Source organism: Diaphorina citri, unplaced genomic scaffold (genome assembly GCF_000475195.1).
Source record: "Diaphorina citri unplaced genomic scaffold, Diaci psyllid genome assembly version 1.1 scaffold3045, whole genome shotgun sequence".
Lineage (NCBI taxonomy): Eukaryota > Metazoa > Arthropoda > Insecta > Hemiptera > Psyllidae > Diaphorina > Diaphorina citri.
Window position 1 is genome coordinate 13,710 of NW_007380457.1, and position 18,615 is coordinate 32,324.

Sequence of the window (18,615 nt, forward strand, 5' to 3'; positions counted from 1 at the left end):
AATGAGAGAGGGAGAGAGAGAGAGGGAGAGAGAGACAGAGAGAGAGGGAGAGAGAGAGGGAGGGAGAGATAGAGAGAGGGAAAGAGAAAGACAGAGGAAAAGAGAAAGACAGAGAGATAGAGAGAGAGAAAAAAATAGATAAGGGAAAGAGAGGCAGAAGAAACAAAGAGAGAGGTAGAAGGTAGGGGAAAAGAGAGAGAGAAAGAGAGAGCGAGCTTACCGGTGGTACTGCACTGATGCCCGAAGCTCCGAAATATATTTCCTTTCCATACACCACTATAGCTGTGTGCCAAATACCATCAATGTGTTTCTCTGCAAATATAAACAAAAACAATATACTTACATAATTAGTATCAATCAATCAAATCATGGTAAAGCAGAGAGCTTTTTCACAACTTTAGTGGATATCACAGCAAAATGCCTCTAATTTGGAGCACCCAATCCCCTGTCAGTATATTCTGACCCAGGCAAACCCTTACGAGGGAGGAGGAGGAGACTAACTGAATGAGTATATTTTTTAACCTTTCCTTGTTAGCCAGATTACTGAACCTTTTCTTGTCATGCGGGAATCAAACCCGCGACCTAGCGCTTACAAGGCAGGAAAGCGACCCTCTAAGCGAACTAGGCTGGTTTCATAAAGTATTCACAAATCCGTCTTAGGCTAAAAACAAAGTGGAGCAGATAGGATAGTGTATAGAGATAGAGCTTCGAGCAAGGGCAATGAATAGATCAGTTGCGCTTACTTGGGTGATGTTTCAAAGTCATAGAGCAGGAAAAATGAGGACCAACGGAATTTTTTTTTTCCTCTACGACTTCTAGATACCGAGATAAATCGATCTAAAAAAATACCGGTAAATCGTAAAGTTTGACGTCACGGCATACGCTCCCGTAGGCGATGACGTCATAATTCATGACTCCCGCTTCGTTTGTTTGTGCGCAAGCGTTTCTGCGAATTTTGACGTAAAATCTGACGTCACAACTCTTACTCTTTGAACTTTTTCATTAGAACGGCAATTAAAAAATGAATTTTCGACCTTTTAAAGTTACTTTTTCGGAGTTTTGTATTTGGATTTTTCACAACTTTTTACGTAGGAATCGACCTTTTATTAATAATAATTTTCCCAATTGCAACTCCTCCATTGGATAATTGGATTTTTCACTACTTTTTACGTAGGAATCAACCATTTATTAATAATTTCTACCCATTTGCAACTCCTCCATTAAAACCGCATCGAGTGAAGGACGAAAGGTGCTCTTTGCCTTCAGCTCCACTCTACAAGCCTTAAGAACACGTCTATCGCGTAGTTGTGTATTAATGTTGATAGATAATACTTATTTTAATAAATGTGATACATTTTTTACCAAATATTAATATTAATGTCGTATGTTAATGTTTATATAATGATTGCAGACTTACGTATGATAATGTTGGATAGGGCTGCAGCCATGCCCTGGGATAAATCATAAATGTAAAGCTCCACCTGGGGAGAGAGAAGAGAGAGATGGAGATGGAGAGGATGAGAGAGAGGAAGAGGGAGGGGGGGAAAGATTGCGAGAAAGAGAAAGAGATTGAGAGGAAGAGAGAGAGAGAGAGTAAAGAGAGGATGTATGATGAGGGGGAGACGTAGAGAGAGATAGGGAAGATAGAGGAGAGAAGAGGAAGAGGGACGGGAGAGAGAGAGAGAGAGAGAGAGAGATGTAAAACCACTGATAAAAGTCTGATTTCTTCTAGGTACCACTTGGCTTTCCTAGGTACCACTTGGCTTTCCTAGGTACAACTTGGCTGTCCTAGGTACCAATTGACTTTTCTAGGTACCACTTCTCTGTCCTAGGTACCACTTGGCTTTCCTAGGTAAAACTTGTCTGTCCTAGGTACCACTTGGCTTTCCTAGGTACAACTTGGCTTTCCTAGGTACAACTTGTCTGTCCTAGGTATCACTTGGCTTTCCTAGGTACAACTGGCTTATCCGAGAATTCCTAGGATCAACTAGTTGTCCCAAAATAAGCCAGTAAAGTCGCTTCCCTGGTTCTGAAAATAAATGAACAAATAAATAAGTAAATGAAAACTATAATTCAGAGAAAAAACTTTTGTTTTTTAAAGGAGTTTTCAAAGGGATTGAACTTTGAAAGGACTTTATAAAGGACTTTCATTCATATAAATTTCAGTGTCCCCAGGCATTAGTCTCTACTGTCTACTGTACAAAGGGCTGGAGTGGTCCAAAATGATCCAGGCAATAATGTATCAAAACATAAATTTTATCATTACCTTGAAATAAATCTGGCTGTGGTTAAAAGTCCATAGGTCTAAACATCAGGTAGTGTTACTATAGATCTAATCAACAGGTTACTATAAATCAGTGCCTTTTTTTTAGGTACATAATGTACTTAATCACAAATTATAGGAGCACCTATTGAAAATTTATCCAAAAATTCCAAAATCAAACAAACACTTGTCTAATTCTTATTCGGACGAAGAAATTTGTGACTTTTTTAGAAGAAGAAAAAAAACGAACGAACTTATTTTGGGGGCAAAAAAAAACAGCATGATTGTATTTTAGATTTTAGGTAGTTTGCCTTACAAACTGACAAACCTAAATATGCTCCAGATCAAGTTGGAAAGCTTTCTCCTGAACAAAAGAGAACCAGAAGGGAAAAAGATACTTACATTGCTAGGAAGGTATGTTAGTTAGGTACCTACTGACTCATGGCATGACTGTAGTGTTCTGTTGTCTGAGCAACCAAAAACTTCTGATTTTGTGTAGGTACTTAGTTTAAACAGTTGATTCAATGGATTACTTACGTCTATTCCTCTAGGATTCAGTTTTTCCGAGTAGCGGAGTTCCTTTTTCTCTCCCTGTAATCTAAATTTTCGAAGTCTCGACGAATTTTCGAAATTTGAAGTTACTTAACTTGCAAAAAATTTTCTGGACTTTTCTTCGCTCGCTCTTGTCTTGCTCTTGCTCCCTCTCAAACTTCTACACTAGCGCTAATCTCAAACAAAACAGTCGTGGTCGTTTTCGGAAGCGGAACTAGCAGAAAGGCGGGGAAATGCGCGCAGCAAAATATTCAAAAAGAAGACCAAAATTCACTCGATTTTCCTCTCCCTAAAATTCCGGTATCAAAAAGCGAACGAATTTTTACAAATAAATTTCCAAGCAACACTAAGTAGGTATCTCCTTTTTTTCTTCTTCCTATTTTTTAAAAAAATAATAAAATTCAAAAAATACCAAAGAAAAACTACAAAACCGTGAGAAAAATCAAAAATAAACATTTTCTTTCTCACTTAAAATACAATGATGACGCGAAGGTGTGACTGCGCATAAGATTTCACGTGTAAACAAAAACAAACTGCTTATCACTTTGCTGATAAGGGGGAAATTTTCAAAAGAGTGCTTTCTTTTGTGGAAATGTCGAGTGTTTCTGAAGAGAAAATGACTTTTCCACCTTTGAAAAATGACCGGCTTTTACGTGCAGCAAGAGGAGAAGAAGTAGACAAGATCCCCATTTGGATTATGAGACAAGCAGGACGGTATTTACCCGAATTTCGAGAGCTCCGGTCAAAGCATGATTTCTTTACGATTTGTCAAACACCTGAACTAGCTGCAGAAATTACTCTTCAGCCTATCAGGAGGTTTAATTTGGATGCTAGCATTATTTTTTCCGATATATTGGTCATACCTCAAGCTCTTGGTAAGTTTTTAACAGTAGATATTAAATTTGTTGTTTAAAATGCAAAAAGACTACCTACCAGAAAAATGTGTTTGGACATTCACTGATAAATTTAATAATCATTTTATGTAAGTACCTACTCATCTAGTTCTACATGACTGCTTCTTTCTGTTCCAGGTATGGTTGTTGAGATGAAACCTGCAGTGGGACCAGTACTACCAGAACCACTTGTTATTCCAGAAGATCTCAAGAAGCTGAAAACTCCCGTAGATGTCTACAAAGAATTAAACTATGTATTTGAGGCCATAACCCTAACCCGACATAAACTAGAAGGAAAAGTGCCTCTGATAGGATTCAGTGGTGCTCCATGGACCTTAATGTCATATATGATCGAGGGTGGAGGCTCCAAGACAATGTCAAAATCCAAACACTGGTTGTACAAATATCCGGAAGAAAGCAAAAAACTACTAGAAATCCTAACAAATGTGATAGTGGACTATCTCGTAGGTCAAGCTAAAGCAGGGGCACAACTGTTACAACTATTCGAATCAAATGCTGAGTACTTAGATTTAGATCTGTTCAAAGAATTTGCACTGCCGTACATAAATACCATCAATGAAAAGGTCAAAGCACAGCTGAAACAAATGAACAATGATGTGCCAATGACAATATTTGCTAAAGGAGCTCCAAAGCAGGGGCACAACTGTTACAACTATTCGAATCCAATGCTGAGTACTTAGATTTAGATCTGTTCAAAGAATTTGCACTGCCATACATAAATACCATCAATGAAAAGGTCAAAGCACAGCTGAAACAAATGAACAATGATGTGCCAATGACAATATTTGCTAAAGGAGCTCACTATGCTCTCGAAGAACTTAACCAAACAAAATATGACATCGTTGGTATAGACTGGACAATAGAACCTTCACTGGCTAGAAGTATTATAAAAAATAAAACTCTACAGGGAAATCTAGATCCTTGTGCTCTGTATGCTTCAAAGGAAAAACTAAGGAAAATCGGGACTCAGATGGCCAAAGAGTTTGGGAAGAGCCGGTATATTGCTAACCTGGGACATGGCATTTATCCCGACATGGATCCCGAGCATGTTCAAGTACTTATAGATGCTATACATGATGCTCTATGAAGTCCAGCAGAGTTGGAAATTGTACTTAGATAAACTTGGAGGCAGGGCAGGACCCATTTTTTGGTCATTGCTAATTTAAATTTTTTGATAGAGAGATCTGTACAAACAGAGGTCTTGTCATCCCAAAGTCGAAAAGAGAAGCAAGACAGGATAGGAGAAAGCCAGCTGTTCCAAAAATAAAGGTCGCCCTGGGTGGGAATTGAACCCCAAATTTGGCACTTAAAGGCTGACTGGCTGGCTCTATTCCATACCTATTTTCTGTAAAATTTATTTTATCAGGCTGTGTAAATCATGAAAAGGTACACACCAACAGTACTCCTTTATACTTAGCTTAGCTAAAAAATAAAAATAGAAAAATCACAAACACAAATAAATCCAGTAGGTAGTGATTTCATTTTATTTATAATCTATTTCAGGAAGGCCTTAATATTTTAAAATTAAAACCTAAGTAAAAATAAGGGGGGTATTATAAAATCCAATACATATATTTATGTACAACAGAGCTTTAAAACACTTGTGTACCTAGAAGTTCGGAGTTGATAGGGAGTTCATATCTTTGTAAGAGATGAACCAAGTGTAAGGCCTAAGGTTGAGAAGAAAGAAGAAATGTTGCCTATGTAATTAATACTTAGGTTGATCAGAAATGCAAACGCTCATACTACAGCTATGCCTGAGAGGCAGAGGTACCTATTAGCATAGTGATTACTGAAATAGGCCTTGCAACGTCAAAAGATCATGTTTTTTGTCAATAGGTAATTGTTTTCTACGATACTAACTTGTTGGTCAATAAATCTATTTCGAATATTTTTTCTCATACGATGTTTTTTTTTTTTTACATTTCTTTAGATGTACCTTCAACAGTAAGTTTTATTCAATACCTACATTTTGATGGTAAACTGTAAGCATACTGATTCCATTACACCAACAGTTTGAAATTCGCATCTCTTTCTGTTCCTAAACCACATATTGATACTTGGTAACATAAGAGACAAACCAAAAAGGAAAAGATGGGGGGAATAAGTAACAAAGGGGGAAACCACATAACTTTGCGCTTAAAAAATCTGATGTGAACATCACACGACTTTCCTCATCCTATTGAATGATCAGACACACACACACACGGACCAATGGCTGAAACTTTGTATTTAGGCTCTAGGGACCTCAAAACGTGTTTTGACACTAAAAACTGACCATCGAAATTTTGACCCGATTACATTACTTTCCTTCCTATAGGATAAGGAAAGTAAAAAGGAAGAGTACATCGAAAAGAAAAGAGACACTATCCATGAAACTGTTTCGTATCTAGTATTTATTTTAGAGAAAAGAATAAATAAAGCTCAAAACTCCAGGCGGGCAGCACGTTGAACTCTTGACGTTCGCGCGCCTCCCGGCACACTTGACAACCTGGTTATCCAACTGTGTTCCTTCACCCACCGCAGTCATGTTTTTACAGAGGGTACATATTTACTTCACAAGGACGTACATATGTAGTTTTTTTTCTGCATTGGCCTTAACGCCCGATCACACTTGTTCGGGGAAGAAAATCTTGTCGTGTGTAGTGTGAACACTCTCATTACATTGCCATCAGGACATTAAAAAAAAAAAAAAAAAAAAAAAAAATGGGCTGAAAAAAAAAATTCAAAAGGGAGAAAAGGCCCATCAGGACATTAAAAAAAAAAAAAAAAAAAAAACGGCTGAAACTCACAAGTTCACAAGTGTGAACAGGCTCTTGAGGTCTGACCAGACAACCTGAGTAGTATAGATTAATTACGGCTCAAAATTGGAATAGAAGTAAAAAAAAAAGAGGTGAAAGGGGAAAGAAAATAGGGGGGTAGACCAATTTTTTGCTGAAGAATATTGTTTTTTTTAGGCGAAAGTTAGGGTCAACCAATTTTTTTGCTTAACAATATTGTAGCTGCGTTTTAGGGTGGGGGGTTGGTTTAGTTGGTGGCACACTGGACTCTGGAGGGCCCCTGGTCTTCGTCTTCTTGGTGCGCCTGTCTGTATGCGTTCTGAGCGCGTTCTTTCTCCGGGTCCATTGTTTCCAGAACGACTTCCTCGCCGTTCTCCGGAATAGTCACTTTGGGTCTGAGAACAGAAAACGAGACCGGGGTTATCAATACATGTGACACATGCAATAAGTAGGTACCTCATTTAAAATAAATAAATAAATCTACTTTTCCCGTGCTCAGAGGGGGTCGGCGTTTTCTCAATCAACCGCTAGGGTGATTACTTTGAACTGACATTTGGTTTTAGCTACAAAATTTTCAACACTCAACTTTTGCTATTTCTCTTCAGGGGAAATTTCAGGCTGGTAAACTTCATATTTAAAGTCCCAAAGCCAGACAATTTTTGACTTGGATTTAAAGGTGAATGAATCCTGATTAGTTTCGTCCTTTTTATATTCTTTGCTTAAAACCATAAGAGCCGAACTTTATTTTATTTTTTTTTATTTTATTTTATTTTTTATTTTTTTATTATTATTATTATTATTATTTTTTTTTTTTTTTTTTTTTTGTTGAAATTTAACCACTTCAAACCCCCCGCCGGCACTTCTATTCTATTCTATTCTATTCTATTCTATTCTATTCTATTCTATTCTATTCTATTCTATTCTATTCTATTCTATTCTATTCTATTCTATTCTATTCTATTCTATTCTATTCTATTCTATTCTATTCTATTCTATTCTATTCTATTCTATTCTATTCTATTCTATTCTATTCTATTCTATTCTATTCTATTCTATTCTATTCTATTCTATTCTATTCTATTCTATTCTATTCTATTCTATTCTATTCTATTCTATTCTATTCTATTCTATTCTATTCTATTCTATTCTATTCTATTCTATTCTATTCTATTCTATTCTATTCTATTCTATTCTATTCTATTCTATTCTATTCTATTCTATTCTATTCTATTCTATTCTATTCTATTCTATTCTATTCTATTCTATTCTATTCTATTCTATTCTATTCTATTCTATTCTATTCTATTCTATTCTATTCTATTCTATTCTATTCTATTCTATTCTATTCTATTCTATTCTATTCTATTCTATTCTATTCTATTCTATTCTATTCTATTCTATTCTATTCTATTCTATTCTATTCTATTCTATTCTATTCTATTCTATTCTATTCTATTCTATTCTACTCACTTGAAAACGGGATGAGGTTTCTCTTCGAGAACAATAATAATGTCTCCATGTTCCAGACCAGGTTCCTGATCCCCCTCTCCATTGAACCTTTATCTCCCTTCTGATGTAACTTTTGAAGATTCGTCTTAAAAAGAAGAACACAAGTTTTTACTCTTCACGGGTAGGGGGGAACTTTTGCAGAAGCCTCAAAACACTAGAACAGTGAAAACATAAACATGTAATCCAATAATTAATTCACACCTAGATTATGGATAATGGGTTAATTTCTATAGTCATCATCATTAAATAATTCGCCTGCAAGCAGTCGCTTTTAAATTTCAATCCAGTTGCTGATCAATCATACCTGGAACACGAATATTAGAGAAAAATATAATATCCTACTTCGCTGACCAATAATATACCTAAAATACAAAGACCAAAAATGTATAGTATATATGCTTATGTATATGACAGTATGTATAATGTATATGCATTCGGATTAAATTGGTTCAATATTATTTAAGAACTTTCAAGGCGTTGATACTATAGGAAAATGTCCTTGGAATTAAGATAGGATCCATAGATTTTTACAGTTCTACAGAAGAATTTAGACTGGAGCCTGTCAGACTCCACCTCACCCTAACATGTCAGAATAATACCACTTCACCAAATGAGGTAAAAGCATAGGCCAGTGAAGTTAGCTTGGAGGGTTACGCACCTACCTTATACACTAGGTCGCGGGTTTGATTACCGCCCGGGGAGAACTTTATGAGATAAATATGCCGCCAACCGCAGCACCGATCTCAACCAAACTTTGCACCCTTGTCACATTTGTAAACTACATACCAAATTCATTTGTAAACTACATACCAAATTCATTTGTAAACTACATACCAAATTTCAAGTCCCTAGCTCATACCGTTCCCGATATATTGTTAACTTACACCGAAAACCGCCAAAAAGCGGTAAAATGCCGCCAACCGTTGCACCGATCTTGACCAAAAGTTTCGTGTCGCATCCTTGTCACATATCTCTGCTCCCTCTCGATGTCGTTCCAATTTCCTTGTTTTCTTTGAATATCAGCTCAAAATTATTCAGCTTATAATTATATCGTTCTGCTGGAAAAATCTGGCAGTAAATTCAAGATGACATTTTAAGGTTAAAATTCAGAAACTCATGTTTGGTTGTCTGTCAAACTTTACTTTTTAAGTAACAGGCCAATAAAATAAGTACTTTCATCATGACAAAATTATATTGTAAGAAAAAAATTATAACCAAACATGTTATTGTTGCAGATTTCCCCATAAGTTTTCTAATAAGAATATCAGAACATCACATGAAATGAAAAGATAGAAATCAAAACCCACTCAAATATCAGTCCAACCAAAAAAGGTATGATAATGAGAATTCAATTAGTCATAGGTATAACTGTGTTACAATTTGATAAGTAGTAAACCTAACAGCAAAACATTGAGTACATGGGTATGTTTTACTCAATAGGTACTTGGGATGATTTAAAGCACCAAAGAATATTACCTGAATGCAAGCAGTGAAAGAAAACAAGTAGGTAATTGAATGAGAGGAAGGATTCTTTTTCTGAACCAATGTGAGGTAAACCTATGATAATGAGAATTCAATTCGTCATAGGTATAACTGTGTTACAATTTGATATGTAGTAAACCTAACAGCAAAACATTGAGTACATGGGTATGTTTTACTCAATAGGTACTTGGGATGATTTAAAGCAGTGTTTCCCAACCTGGGCAATATCGCCCCCTTGGGGGCGATGGAGATTTTCATGGGGGCGATGAAGCCTTAGGGGGCGATATGGGGGGCGATCAATAAAAGGAGCGATAAAGGGGGCGATGGCTATCTAGGGGCAAAAATGTAAGTTATTTTAGTCTTAAAAAATAAATCCGAAGAGGAGAGAGAGAAAAGAGAGAGAGAGAGAAAAATATTGCACGTGCGTCCGAGTTTTGCCAAGCAATCCCGAGATTCTGGTTTCATTTAGCTCTGCTCCTGACGCGTGCGGTAATGCGGTTTAGTTTTTATCCTTCTAATCACAGAAGTTGAGTGTTGACAGTGAAAAAATAATTATTGTGTAAAAACTTCCATTTTGGCAACTTGAAAACGAAGCTGAGAAATAGGCTGAACATTGTTGAAAGGGGATACTTGCGACTGACATAACCAGCCTCTGTAAAGCTCACCAGGCCCAAGGGAGCCATTAAACATGAAGCTCAAAAGTAAAAAAAAAAACATGATCAGATATGTTTAAAATAAATAAAGAAATAAAACATTGTCTGTCTTTTTTCTCACCGCCTTGGTCGTACAGTTCGCGCTTCTCTGGATTCGACAGCACTTCGTACGCCATCGAGATTTGTTTGAACTGAGGGGATAAAGGTGGAAAATTTGAATTTGGTGATGTTCGAAGAACGCGGGGGAAGGGTGAAAAAGTACGAAAATAGTTTCCAGTAGGTAGAGCAACCTCCGTGGCCGAGTGGATATCACGCTGGGCTTGCATTTCGGAAGTCCCGGGTTCGATTCCCGGCGGGGTCGAAGTTTTTTCGGCTCTGTGCTTGGATTTCGGGGAGCATCTCATTTTTCCATCTATCTTTTCCTGTAGGAGGAGTCTATACTTATTTTCGTTTCTGAAAATGTGTACGAGGGATTACTTAAGTATTGGATCATCTAAATACCTTTTCTCCCTCCTTAGAAATTTTATACAGAGGAGAGAGGAGAGGTATCAATGGATCATCTAAAGACAAATAAATAACATACATTTCCCTATAAATACATACCATACATTTTCTCTATAAATACCATACCTTTTCTCCCTCATTGGGGTTTTTGTCCGGATGGTACTTGAGTGCCAGCTTCCTGTAGGCCTTCTTCAATTCGTCCTGGGTACAGTTGGGCTTCACGCCGAGAATATCGTAGAACGTCGTCTCTTTTACCATGTTTGGTCTTTTTGCTTGGCAGGGAAAACTAATGCACAGTTAAATTAAGTTCTTCTTTGGAATAAATGATTGTTGGATGCTTGTAAGCTAGAATGCCTGAAAGTAAACGAGAATAAATATGGAATAATAATAATAAAGAAGAAGTTAAAAATTGGTGTAAAATACTTACTTAAATAATATCCCTGTTAACTTCTTTTTTGTATCATTTTCCTACATTGAAATGGGAGGGAAAAAAAACAAAATTCCCATGTGCAGAGTCCATTGTTCCCTTCCTAATGCCCAAGTCAAAGGAGTAACATATTTAGAGAGGTTCAATTGTCAAAACATGTGACACATGCAATAATAATAATAGACTCTTGTGTGGAAGGCAACCACTAGGCGAGGTTAACGCCTTAGGCGTTCTCTACCACCTAACCGTCTCTTTTACCATGTTTGGTCTTTTTGCTTGGCAGGGAAAACTAATGCACAGTTAAATTAAGTTCTTCTTTGGAATAAATGATTGTTGGATGCTTGTAAGCTAGAATGCCTGAAAGTAAACGAGAATAAATATGGAATAATAATAATAATTCCTGTTTACCAGGCGAGCGTCTTGACCACTGCGCCACTGAGGCAGTGTGGCCCTCGTCATAAGTAATAATTTTCAATACGATAAAAGTCTCACCTGGGGGGTAGGCACGCCTCAATGGCGGGCACCTTGTCAACGGGAATCACATCCGGGAACTTGACACTGAAAAAACTAATGCACAGTTAAATTATGTTCTTCTTTGGAATAAATGATTGTTGGATGCTTGTAAGCTAGAATGCCTGAAAGTAAACGAGAATAAATATGGAATAATAATAATAAAGAAGAAGTAAAAATTGGTGTAAAATACTTACTTAAATAATATCCCTGTTAACTTCTTTTTTGTATCATTTTCCTACATTGAAATGGGAGGGTTTTTTTAACAAAATTCCCATGTGCAGAGTCCATTGTTCCCTTCCTAATGCCCAAGTCAAAGGAGTAACATATTTAGAGAGGTTCAATTTGAGGGCAATGAATACACGCTATCAAATTTTTGTTGGTGTTAAAACTGCATTTTCAGTGTAGAAAGATTGGAGATGTGTTGCAAGTGAGTGAGTTTTTAAAACTACTCTTTTCCCAGGACTACTCAGTCTATGAGTGAGATTCTTACTCCCTACAGTCCCTACATCTATAGAGAGAGGTGAAGAGTAGTTAATGATTTAGGATCTGAATCAGTCACTGAGTAGTTCACTAAAAAGAGTAGTTCTTTTTTTATAACTCACTCATTCTTTACACATCTCTAGAGAGCATTGACTTTGACTCCATTTTAGAGGTGAAAATAATGCTCCCTGTTCATAGAGATATCTATCAGACATTATACTGGAATATATCAGGTGCATGTGTAAGTATATTATATGGTCACCTTGGACTCTGAGCACATTCAGGGTTAACATTCTAATGTGATGGATTTAACCCTTCATTGAACAATATTTTCAATAGGTATAATTTGGAGATGCAGTGGCAGTGGGAAGGAACACATTTTTGAAGAAGAGGTGGGGGAGCAATCAGGATGTACACTCAGGGATTCAAAAGTAACTCAATTTTTTTAACATATTAAGTCAGTAGGTAGTAAGTTTCAACTTGATCATCATATCATATGGACTGAATCGCCATACTTATCTCTAAAACAGTTTGTCTAATTTTGATGAAATTTAGCTTACATATTCAATGTGTTAAGGCATTTTCACAATAGATTTTGGGGCCAATCTGTAATTGGGGACCTCTACAGGAATCCTCCAATTGCTTTACCATAACTCCTGAATGAAAAGAAATAGGTACATATGTGGAATCTTGAACTCAACAAAGAATTTCGCCAGATTATTTCCACTTTACAGAAATAATTTCACTCAACCTTCCAAGTCTTGATAGCTGTTTAACCCTCTGTGTGAGTTCTACAGTTCACAGAACTACCAGTTAGGTATTTATAAGAATGTAAGTAGTCTAGGTGGCTTAAGTGATTCTACTGTTACATGACATTTTATATTAAATAGGTCATGGCATGCACCGAGGGTTAATTCCAAGGTATTGATGTAACAGCAATACACATAATTATTCATACATTGAAAACTTGCTTCCCTGCACAATAACATCAATAAATCACACATTGAGTCACACACTCAGAGGTTATTTTTGAATACAGGGTGATCACAAAATATCATAAATATCACATGCTATAAAACAGGCCACACAAGTCTTTATGTAGCAGTTGTTTTATTGTTCCAAAATACTTAGCTAGAGAGATGATGTGTGCCCTCTTACAATGCCCACCACTTGGAGATTGAAAAATAACACCTACAAAATTGTGTACTCCAATCTCATCACTTGTCTTTTTTATAAATGCTAAAGTAGGTATACCTACCTATGTTTTTTTTTTAATATGAATTTAAAGGTGAATAAATAGGGTGATATTCTAATTAATTTTGCTGGAAAAATCTGGCAGTAAATTCAAGATGACATTTTAAGGTTGGTTAAAATTCTAGAAACTCATGTTTGGTTGTCTGTCAAACTTTACTTTTTAAGTAACAGGCCAATAAAATAAGTACTTTCATCATGACAAAATTATATTGTAAGAAAAAAATTATAACCAAACATGTTATTGTTGCAGATTTCCCCATAAGTTTTCTAATAAGAATATCAGAACATCACATGAAATGAAGAGATAGAAATCAAAACCCACTCAAATATCAGCCCAACCAAAAAAGGTATGATAATGAGAATTCAATTCGTCATAGGTATAACTGTGTTACAATTTGATATGTAGTAAACCTAACAGCAAAACATTGAGTACATGGGTATGTTTTACTCAATAGGTACTTGGGATGATTTAAAGCACCAAAAAATAGCTTTTGTCTGAATGCAAGCAGTGAAAGAAAACAAGTAGGTAATTGAATGAGAGGAAGGATTCTTTTTCTGAACCAATGTGAGGTAAACCTTATGTCCAGTGCATTTTAGAACTAAAAATACAGATTCAAGTTAAACCATGTGCAATAACATACAGAGACTGAGTTATGCTCTTTTTAAAACATGAAAATGGATACACATAAACATGGAAACAGCTCTACTAAGTTTGCAATTTCACTACACACACCTTATCTTACTAAAGGGGATTTCCCACTGAAATTTTTAATCTATATCCAGAAAAAGTAAAAATTCCACATCTTATGTCCAGGAATATGATGTGGATTGAAAAGGGTAAAGTTCAGAGAAGTCCTTTCCCCACCCCTTCCTTGGTAAAAATATTTTCTTTTGAAGGAAATTGTGGGTACAAAATGATATGGTTCAATTATGTAAGTACTTACGTAAGTACAAAGTTTTTCTATATAAGATAGTTTAATGGCAAAACAAAGGATTTCATTGTGTTCCATTCAAACTTAACAACAGCACCAAAGTCAAAGACCTCCATAGTAATTGTTTTAGGATTCACTCGTAACTCTAAGTATTACCTACCTATCTAAGGACCTAATTTTCATGTGTTTAAATTCAAAAGAAGCAGTTTTAGGGCTCTTTCTTTGAAGCAGTGGCTAGAGTTGAGAGCACCTATTTTGTGTACCTATTTCACGAAATTTCGATTTTACATATCACTGCCATAAAGAACGTTCGCGAACACGCATAGGAGAACAGTAGAACACTCCTAGAAATCTAAACAGGTAACCCTGGTCCAAATGTGCCCGTAAAGTGTGAGAAACACAAAGGGTAATAGGGGAAGATTAGATTTGGAACCAAATAAACCTCCTTTTCCTCATTATGACGAATATTTTGAGTATTTTTTCCTTCAATAGTGTGTCCGATGTGTCGTCATGCTTTGAGGCTTGCCATTTCGGAGATCCGGAAACGAAATCTTTCAACACAAAATTAGACAGATTTTACAGTGAAAAGGTGGACAAGAAGGATATAAAATGAAAGTACATTACCTTGACTAAGTAAAAACAAGTTATTTATAAAATATTCTTCACTTTAACGCCCAGAAAAACGACAAAGAAATTTGAAAAACGTCTCGAAGCTTGAACTCTTCTTGTGGTTCTTGTATTTTCCAAATTTCCATTTGTTTATTTTTTTTTCTCTCTCGAAGTTTCTTGAATGAACAGCTGATTTGGGGAAGTGTTTTTGGGACGCAGCTGCGGCCGCGAGGCGTTTTCTGTTGGCAACATTGGAGAGATAAGTTCGCACGATGCGGTTTTTCTTTCACGTCGAAAAAATTGGCGCTAAAATTTAAATTTTCAAACGGAAGTAGTGCTAAAAAACCATACCCTTGTCAATGTGAACCTCCAGGATTTTACGCTCTCGAACCGTCTGGGGAAGAATAGAAGAAAAAAAAGGTCGAGATTATGGCATGAACTTTCGTCTCGTTGGAGGACGTAAAACTGAGACAAAACCAGCCCTGTCAAACCACAGACAATAACACTGGCTCTTTTGAGGGTACCTGAATGGGACTATGGAAGAATAGAAGAAAAAAGGACGAAATTATGGCATGAACTTTCGTCTTGCTGGAGGACGTAAAACTGAGACAAAACCAGCCCTGTCAAACCACAGACAATAACATTTGCTCTTTTGAGGGTACCTGAATGGGACTACGGTCAAGTCCGTCTCAGGAAGTAGGGTACAACGACATAATTATGTACCTGAATATCCCAGTGGTACCATACTGAAGTATTCTGGTAACGCAGTCCATTAAATAAAAAATACCCTAATAAAAATATATTTTTGCTTCAAATAAATGAACAAAACACAAACACTATGGTAGTTTTGGCATCTCCCCTAATTTAGTACGAGACAGTATATGGACTCACAGCTTTTCTCTAGAATAAACCTGAGTATGCGGACTCTTCAGAGGTGCTGCAGCTAGCTCTTTGGCCTTGATGACACCTCTTGGTATCCTCTTAATGGGACAGTATATGGACTCACAGCTTTTCTCTAGAATAAACCTGAGTATGCGGACTCTTCAGAGGTGCTACAGGTGAATTTTGGAGAAACTGAGGAGGTTGAAATATACCAGTGAGGGTACTTCTAGGTTCCATCAAGGCCTTGGGATAGCATGACCGTAAAGTGTGAGAAACACAAAGGGGGTAGTAAAGGAAGATTTGGAACAAAATAAACCTGCTTTTCCTCATTATGACGAATATTTTGGGTATTTTTTCCTTCAATAGTGTGTCGTCATGCTTTGAGGCTTGCCATTTCGGAGATCCGGAAACGAAATCTTTCAACACAAAATTAGACAGATTTTACAGTGAAAAGGTGGACAAGAAGGATATAAAATGAAAGTACATTACCTTGACTAAGTAAAAACAAGTTATTTATAAAATATTCTTCACTTTAACGCCCAGAAAAACGACAAAGAAATTTGAAAAACGTCTCGAAGCTTGAACTCTTCTTGTGGTTCTTGTATTTTCCAAATTTCCATTTGTTTATTTTTTTTTCTCTCTCGAAGTTTCTTGAATGAACAGCTGATTTGGGGAAGTGTTTTTGGGACGCAGCTGCGGCCGCGAGGCGTTTTCTGCTCTCTCGAAGTTTCTTGAATGAACAGCTGATTTGGGGAAGTGTTTTTGGGACGCAGCTGCGGCCGCGAGGCGTTTTCTGGGTACGGAGTGCTTTATTATACATAGGTACTGAAGGCAAGACAAAATAAATAGTTGGGTCAATTCAGGCACATTTCGAACAGAGGTTGTTGAGATCCAAGAGAACACTAGAGAGGTCGTCAGACTCGTAAGTGAAGTCAGTTCATGACAAGTGAGGCCATGTGACCTATATAGAATGGCATGAACTTGAACACAATTATGGGTAAAGCTACGTGCAACTTACAGCTCTTAATTACGTGTAATTAGGCCGGCCATTCACTGTCAGATAGACCTGACGGGTATGTCCGAAAGGGTGCGCCTGTAAGGTACCTACCTACCTACAGGCTATCCTAGGCAAAGATCTTGAAAAATTGATAAGTGTGTAAGTACTTGGTAAGGCGTTAGTTTGACACCGGAGAGGAGCAACCAGTCCCATAATAGAATATTATAGAATGGCATGAACTTGAACACAATTATGGGTAAAGCTACGTGCAACTTACAGCTCATAATTACGTGTAATTAGGCCGGCCATTCACTGTCAGATAGACCTGACGGGTATGTCCGAAAGGGTGCGCCTGTCAGGTACCTACCTACCTACCTAAAGGCTGTCCTAGGCAAAGATCTTGAAAAATTGATAAGTGTGTAAGTACTTTGTAAGGCGTTAGTTTGACATCTCCACTAATTCAAAATTACAAATGGCAGAAGTGGATTAGTCAAGCTATGATTGACTTTTGACTAGTTTTCACTGTTACATTATCAGCAAAAACTTACCTTTTTACCGGCACAAGTTCGACACTTGTCCTTGGGATTGATGCGTTCGCCCTGACCTTTTTTTTACTTTCTATTACTAAAGTATTGCGAAGCTTTAACTAGTAGGTGTACTTTTTTTTTTACTTTCTATTACTACAGTATAGAGAGCTTTACTAGTAAGTAATGAAAGTATTGCAATCGGTCCAAATTTTTTTGTGGTTGTGACTGACTTGAATGTGGAATAGTTTACCTCAGAGCACCTAACTGAACCTATATCTTTGTCTGTCTTCAGCGCCAAAATTCCAAAGTACCACACTATCTCTTTAATGCTAAGACACTAATATTTATCCGTACCTATTAGAAATAAAAAAAAGTTTCGCTTGTAGCTACATAAATAACAACGTAACTTTCGCCCCATTGTGCCTAAATTTAAGTTCGATGTGCGTAGCTTTAGTTATCTCTTTAATGCTAAGACACTAATATTTATCCGTACCTAGGTATTAGAAATAAAAAAAGTTTCGCTTGTAGCTACATAAATAACAACGTAACTTTCGCCCCATTGTGCCTAAATTTAAGTTCGATGTGCGTAGCTTTAGAACTCTTGTACGTCAACCAATTGACTGAAGCGGCTGCAAAGCGAAATTATGGAGAAAGAAAAAAAAAACGGTTTCTCAAGAACAGTGGAAAATGCGAGAAGACCTTGGCACTTCATAAAAAAAGTACGATGCTCCTAGTCACTTTCTAAAAGTAAGTTGCTTCTCAGACACTTTCTAACACTACAGTGCTCTTCAGAGCTTCACATACTTTCTCAAAGTTCATCACTTACCTATCGAGCACATATATTAGACAAGTCAAAGTGACCACGTATACTTGTTTCATTTGGAGGGAATTGCCGGCAAGTGGACTAAAAGTAAGTTGCTTCTCCGACACTTTCTAACACTACAGTGCTCTTCAGAGCTTCACATACTTTCTCAAAGCTCATCACTTACCTATCGAGCACATATATTAGACAAGTCAAAGTGACCACGTATACTTGTTTCATTTGGAGGGAATTGCCGGCAAGTGGACCACTTGAAAATTCGGGAACCAAAGGGTTTTGTCAGTAACCGCGGGAGAGGGTTAGTATATCTTCATTTCGGTGATTCGGTCGCGTGAAGCTAAGCTTTCGAACTCCGCGCGGACAAAAAAGTGACGGACCTGATTCAAGGCTAAACTGAAAAGGTGGGGGAACCGGGGAACTGAGCTGAGAGTTCTATAAAAAGGTCCTAATGTGATTGCTTCCCCGAAGGAGAACATTGCGTTGTCCTTGTTGTCCTGGAAGTTCTTACGTGGACACT

The 18,615-nt window shown here is 37.0% G+C and overlaps 2 protein-coding genes and 3 long non-coding RNA genes across 5 annotated transcripts; 1 reads left to right on the forward strand and 4 right to left on the reverse strand.

The window, feature by feature from the left end:
• Positions 1 to 263: 263 nt before the first annotated feature.
• On the reverse strand, positions 264 to 1,483 carry LOC113471809. Its single transcript, XR_003394361.1, has 2 exons — positions 1,418 to 1,483; positions 264 to 312 (listed from the first exon to the last, which is right to left on the reverse strand). It is a non-coding gene; the product is annotated as an uncharacterized LOC113471809 (long non-coding RNA).
• Positions 1,484 to 3,346: 1,863 nt separating this feature from the next.
• LOC103519932 (uroporphyrinogen decarboxylase) lies at positions 3,347 to 5,632 on the forward strand. Its single transcript, XM_026831240.1, has 3 exons — positions 3,347 to 3,690; positions 3,847 to 4,279; positions 4,453 to 5,632. The coding sequence occupies exons 1-3, from the start codon at positions 3,408 to 3,410 to the stop codon at positions 4,814 to 4,816; spliced, it is 1,080 nt and encodes a 359-aa protein (XP_026687041.1). The 5' UTR covers positions 3,347 to 3,407; the 3' UTR covers positions 4,817 to 5,632.
• A 1,075-nt stretch (positions 5,633 to 6,707) lies between these two features.
• LOC103519933 (dnaJ homolog subfamily A member 1-like) lies at positions 6,708 to 11,041 on the reverse strand. The gene is made up of 5 exons (XM_026831238.1): positions 10,784 to 11,041; positions 10,254 to 10,344; positions 8,310 to 8,322; positions 7,980 to 8,066; positions 6,708 to 6,904 (listed from the first exon to the last, which is right to left on the reverse strand). Exons 1-5 carry the CDS (start codon positions 10,913 to 10,915, stop codon positions 6,757 to 6,759), a joined length of 471 nt encoding a protein of 156 aa, XP_026687039.1. The 5' UTR covers positions 10,916 to 11,041; the 3' UTR covers positions 6,708 to 6,756.
• A 615-nt stretch (positions 11,042 to 11,656) lies between these two features.
• LOC113471810 lies at positions 11,657 to 15,066 on the reverse strand. The gene is made up of 2 exons (XR_003394362.1): positions 14,888 to 15,066; positions 11,657 to 11,719 (listed from the first exon to the last, which is right to left on the reverse strand). It is a non-coding gene; the product is annotated as an uncharacterized LOC113471810 (long non-coding RNA).
• A 153-nt stretch (positions 15,067 to 15,219) lies between these two features.
• On the reverse strand, positions 15,220 to 17,359 carry LOC113471811. The gene is made up of 2 exons (XR_003394363.1): positions 17,300 to 17,359; positions 15,220 to 15,266 (listed from the first exon to the last, which is right to left on the reverse strand). It is a non-coding gene; the product is annotated as an uncharacterized LOC113471811 (long non-coding RNA).
• Between the last annotated feature and the right edge of the window lie 1,256 nt (positions 17,360 to 18,615).

What these genes read in the sequence shown, in the direction of transcription:
- LOC103519932 (XM_026831240.1), top strand. Translation starts at nt 3,408, where the DNA reads ATGTCGAGTGTTTCTGAAGAGAAAATGACTTTTCCACCTTTGAAAAAT. An exon ending in GGTCATACCTCAAGCTCTTG is followed by an intron (nt 3,691 to 3,846) that starts GTAAGTTTTTAA and finishes TTTCTGTTCCAG; the next exon opens with GTATGGTTGTTGAGATGAAA. An exon ending in GCACTGCCGTACATAAATAC is followed by an intron (nt 4,280 to 4,452) that starts CATCAATGAAAA and finishes ATACATAAATAC; the next exon opens with CATCAATGAAAAGGTCAAAG.
- LOC103519933 (XM_026831238.1), bottom strand. Translation starts at nt 10,915, where the DNA reads ATGGTAAAAGAGACGACGTTCTACGATATTCTCGGCGTGAAGCCCAAC. An exon ending in ACCCCAATGAGGGAGAAAAG is followed by an intron (nt 10,345 to 10,783) that starts GTATGGTATTTA and finishes TTATCCCCTCAG; the next exon opens with TTCAAACAAATCTCGATGGC. An exon ending in AAACCTCATCCCGTTTTCAA is followed by an intron (nt 6,905 to 7,979) that starts GTGAGTAGAATA and finishes TTCTGTTCTCAG; the next exon opens with ACCCAAAGTGACTATTCCGG.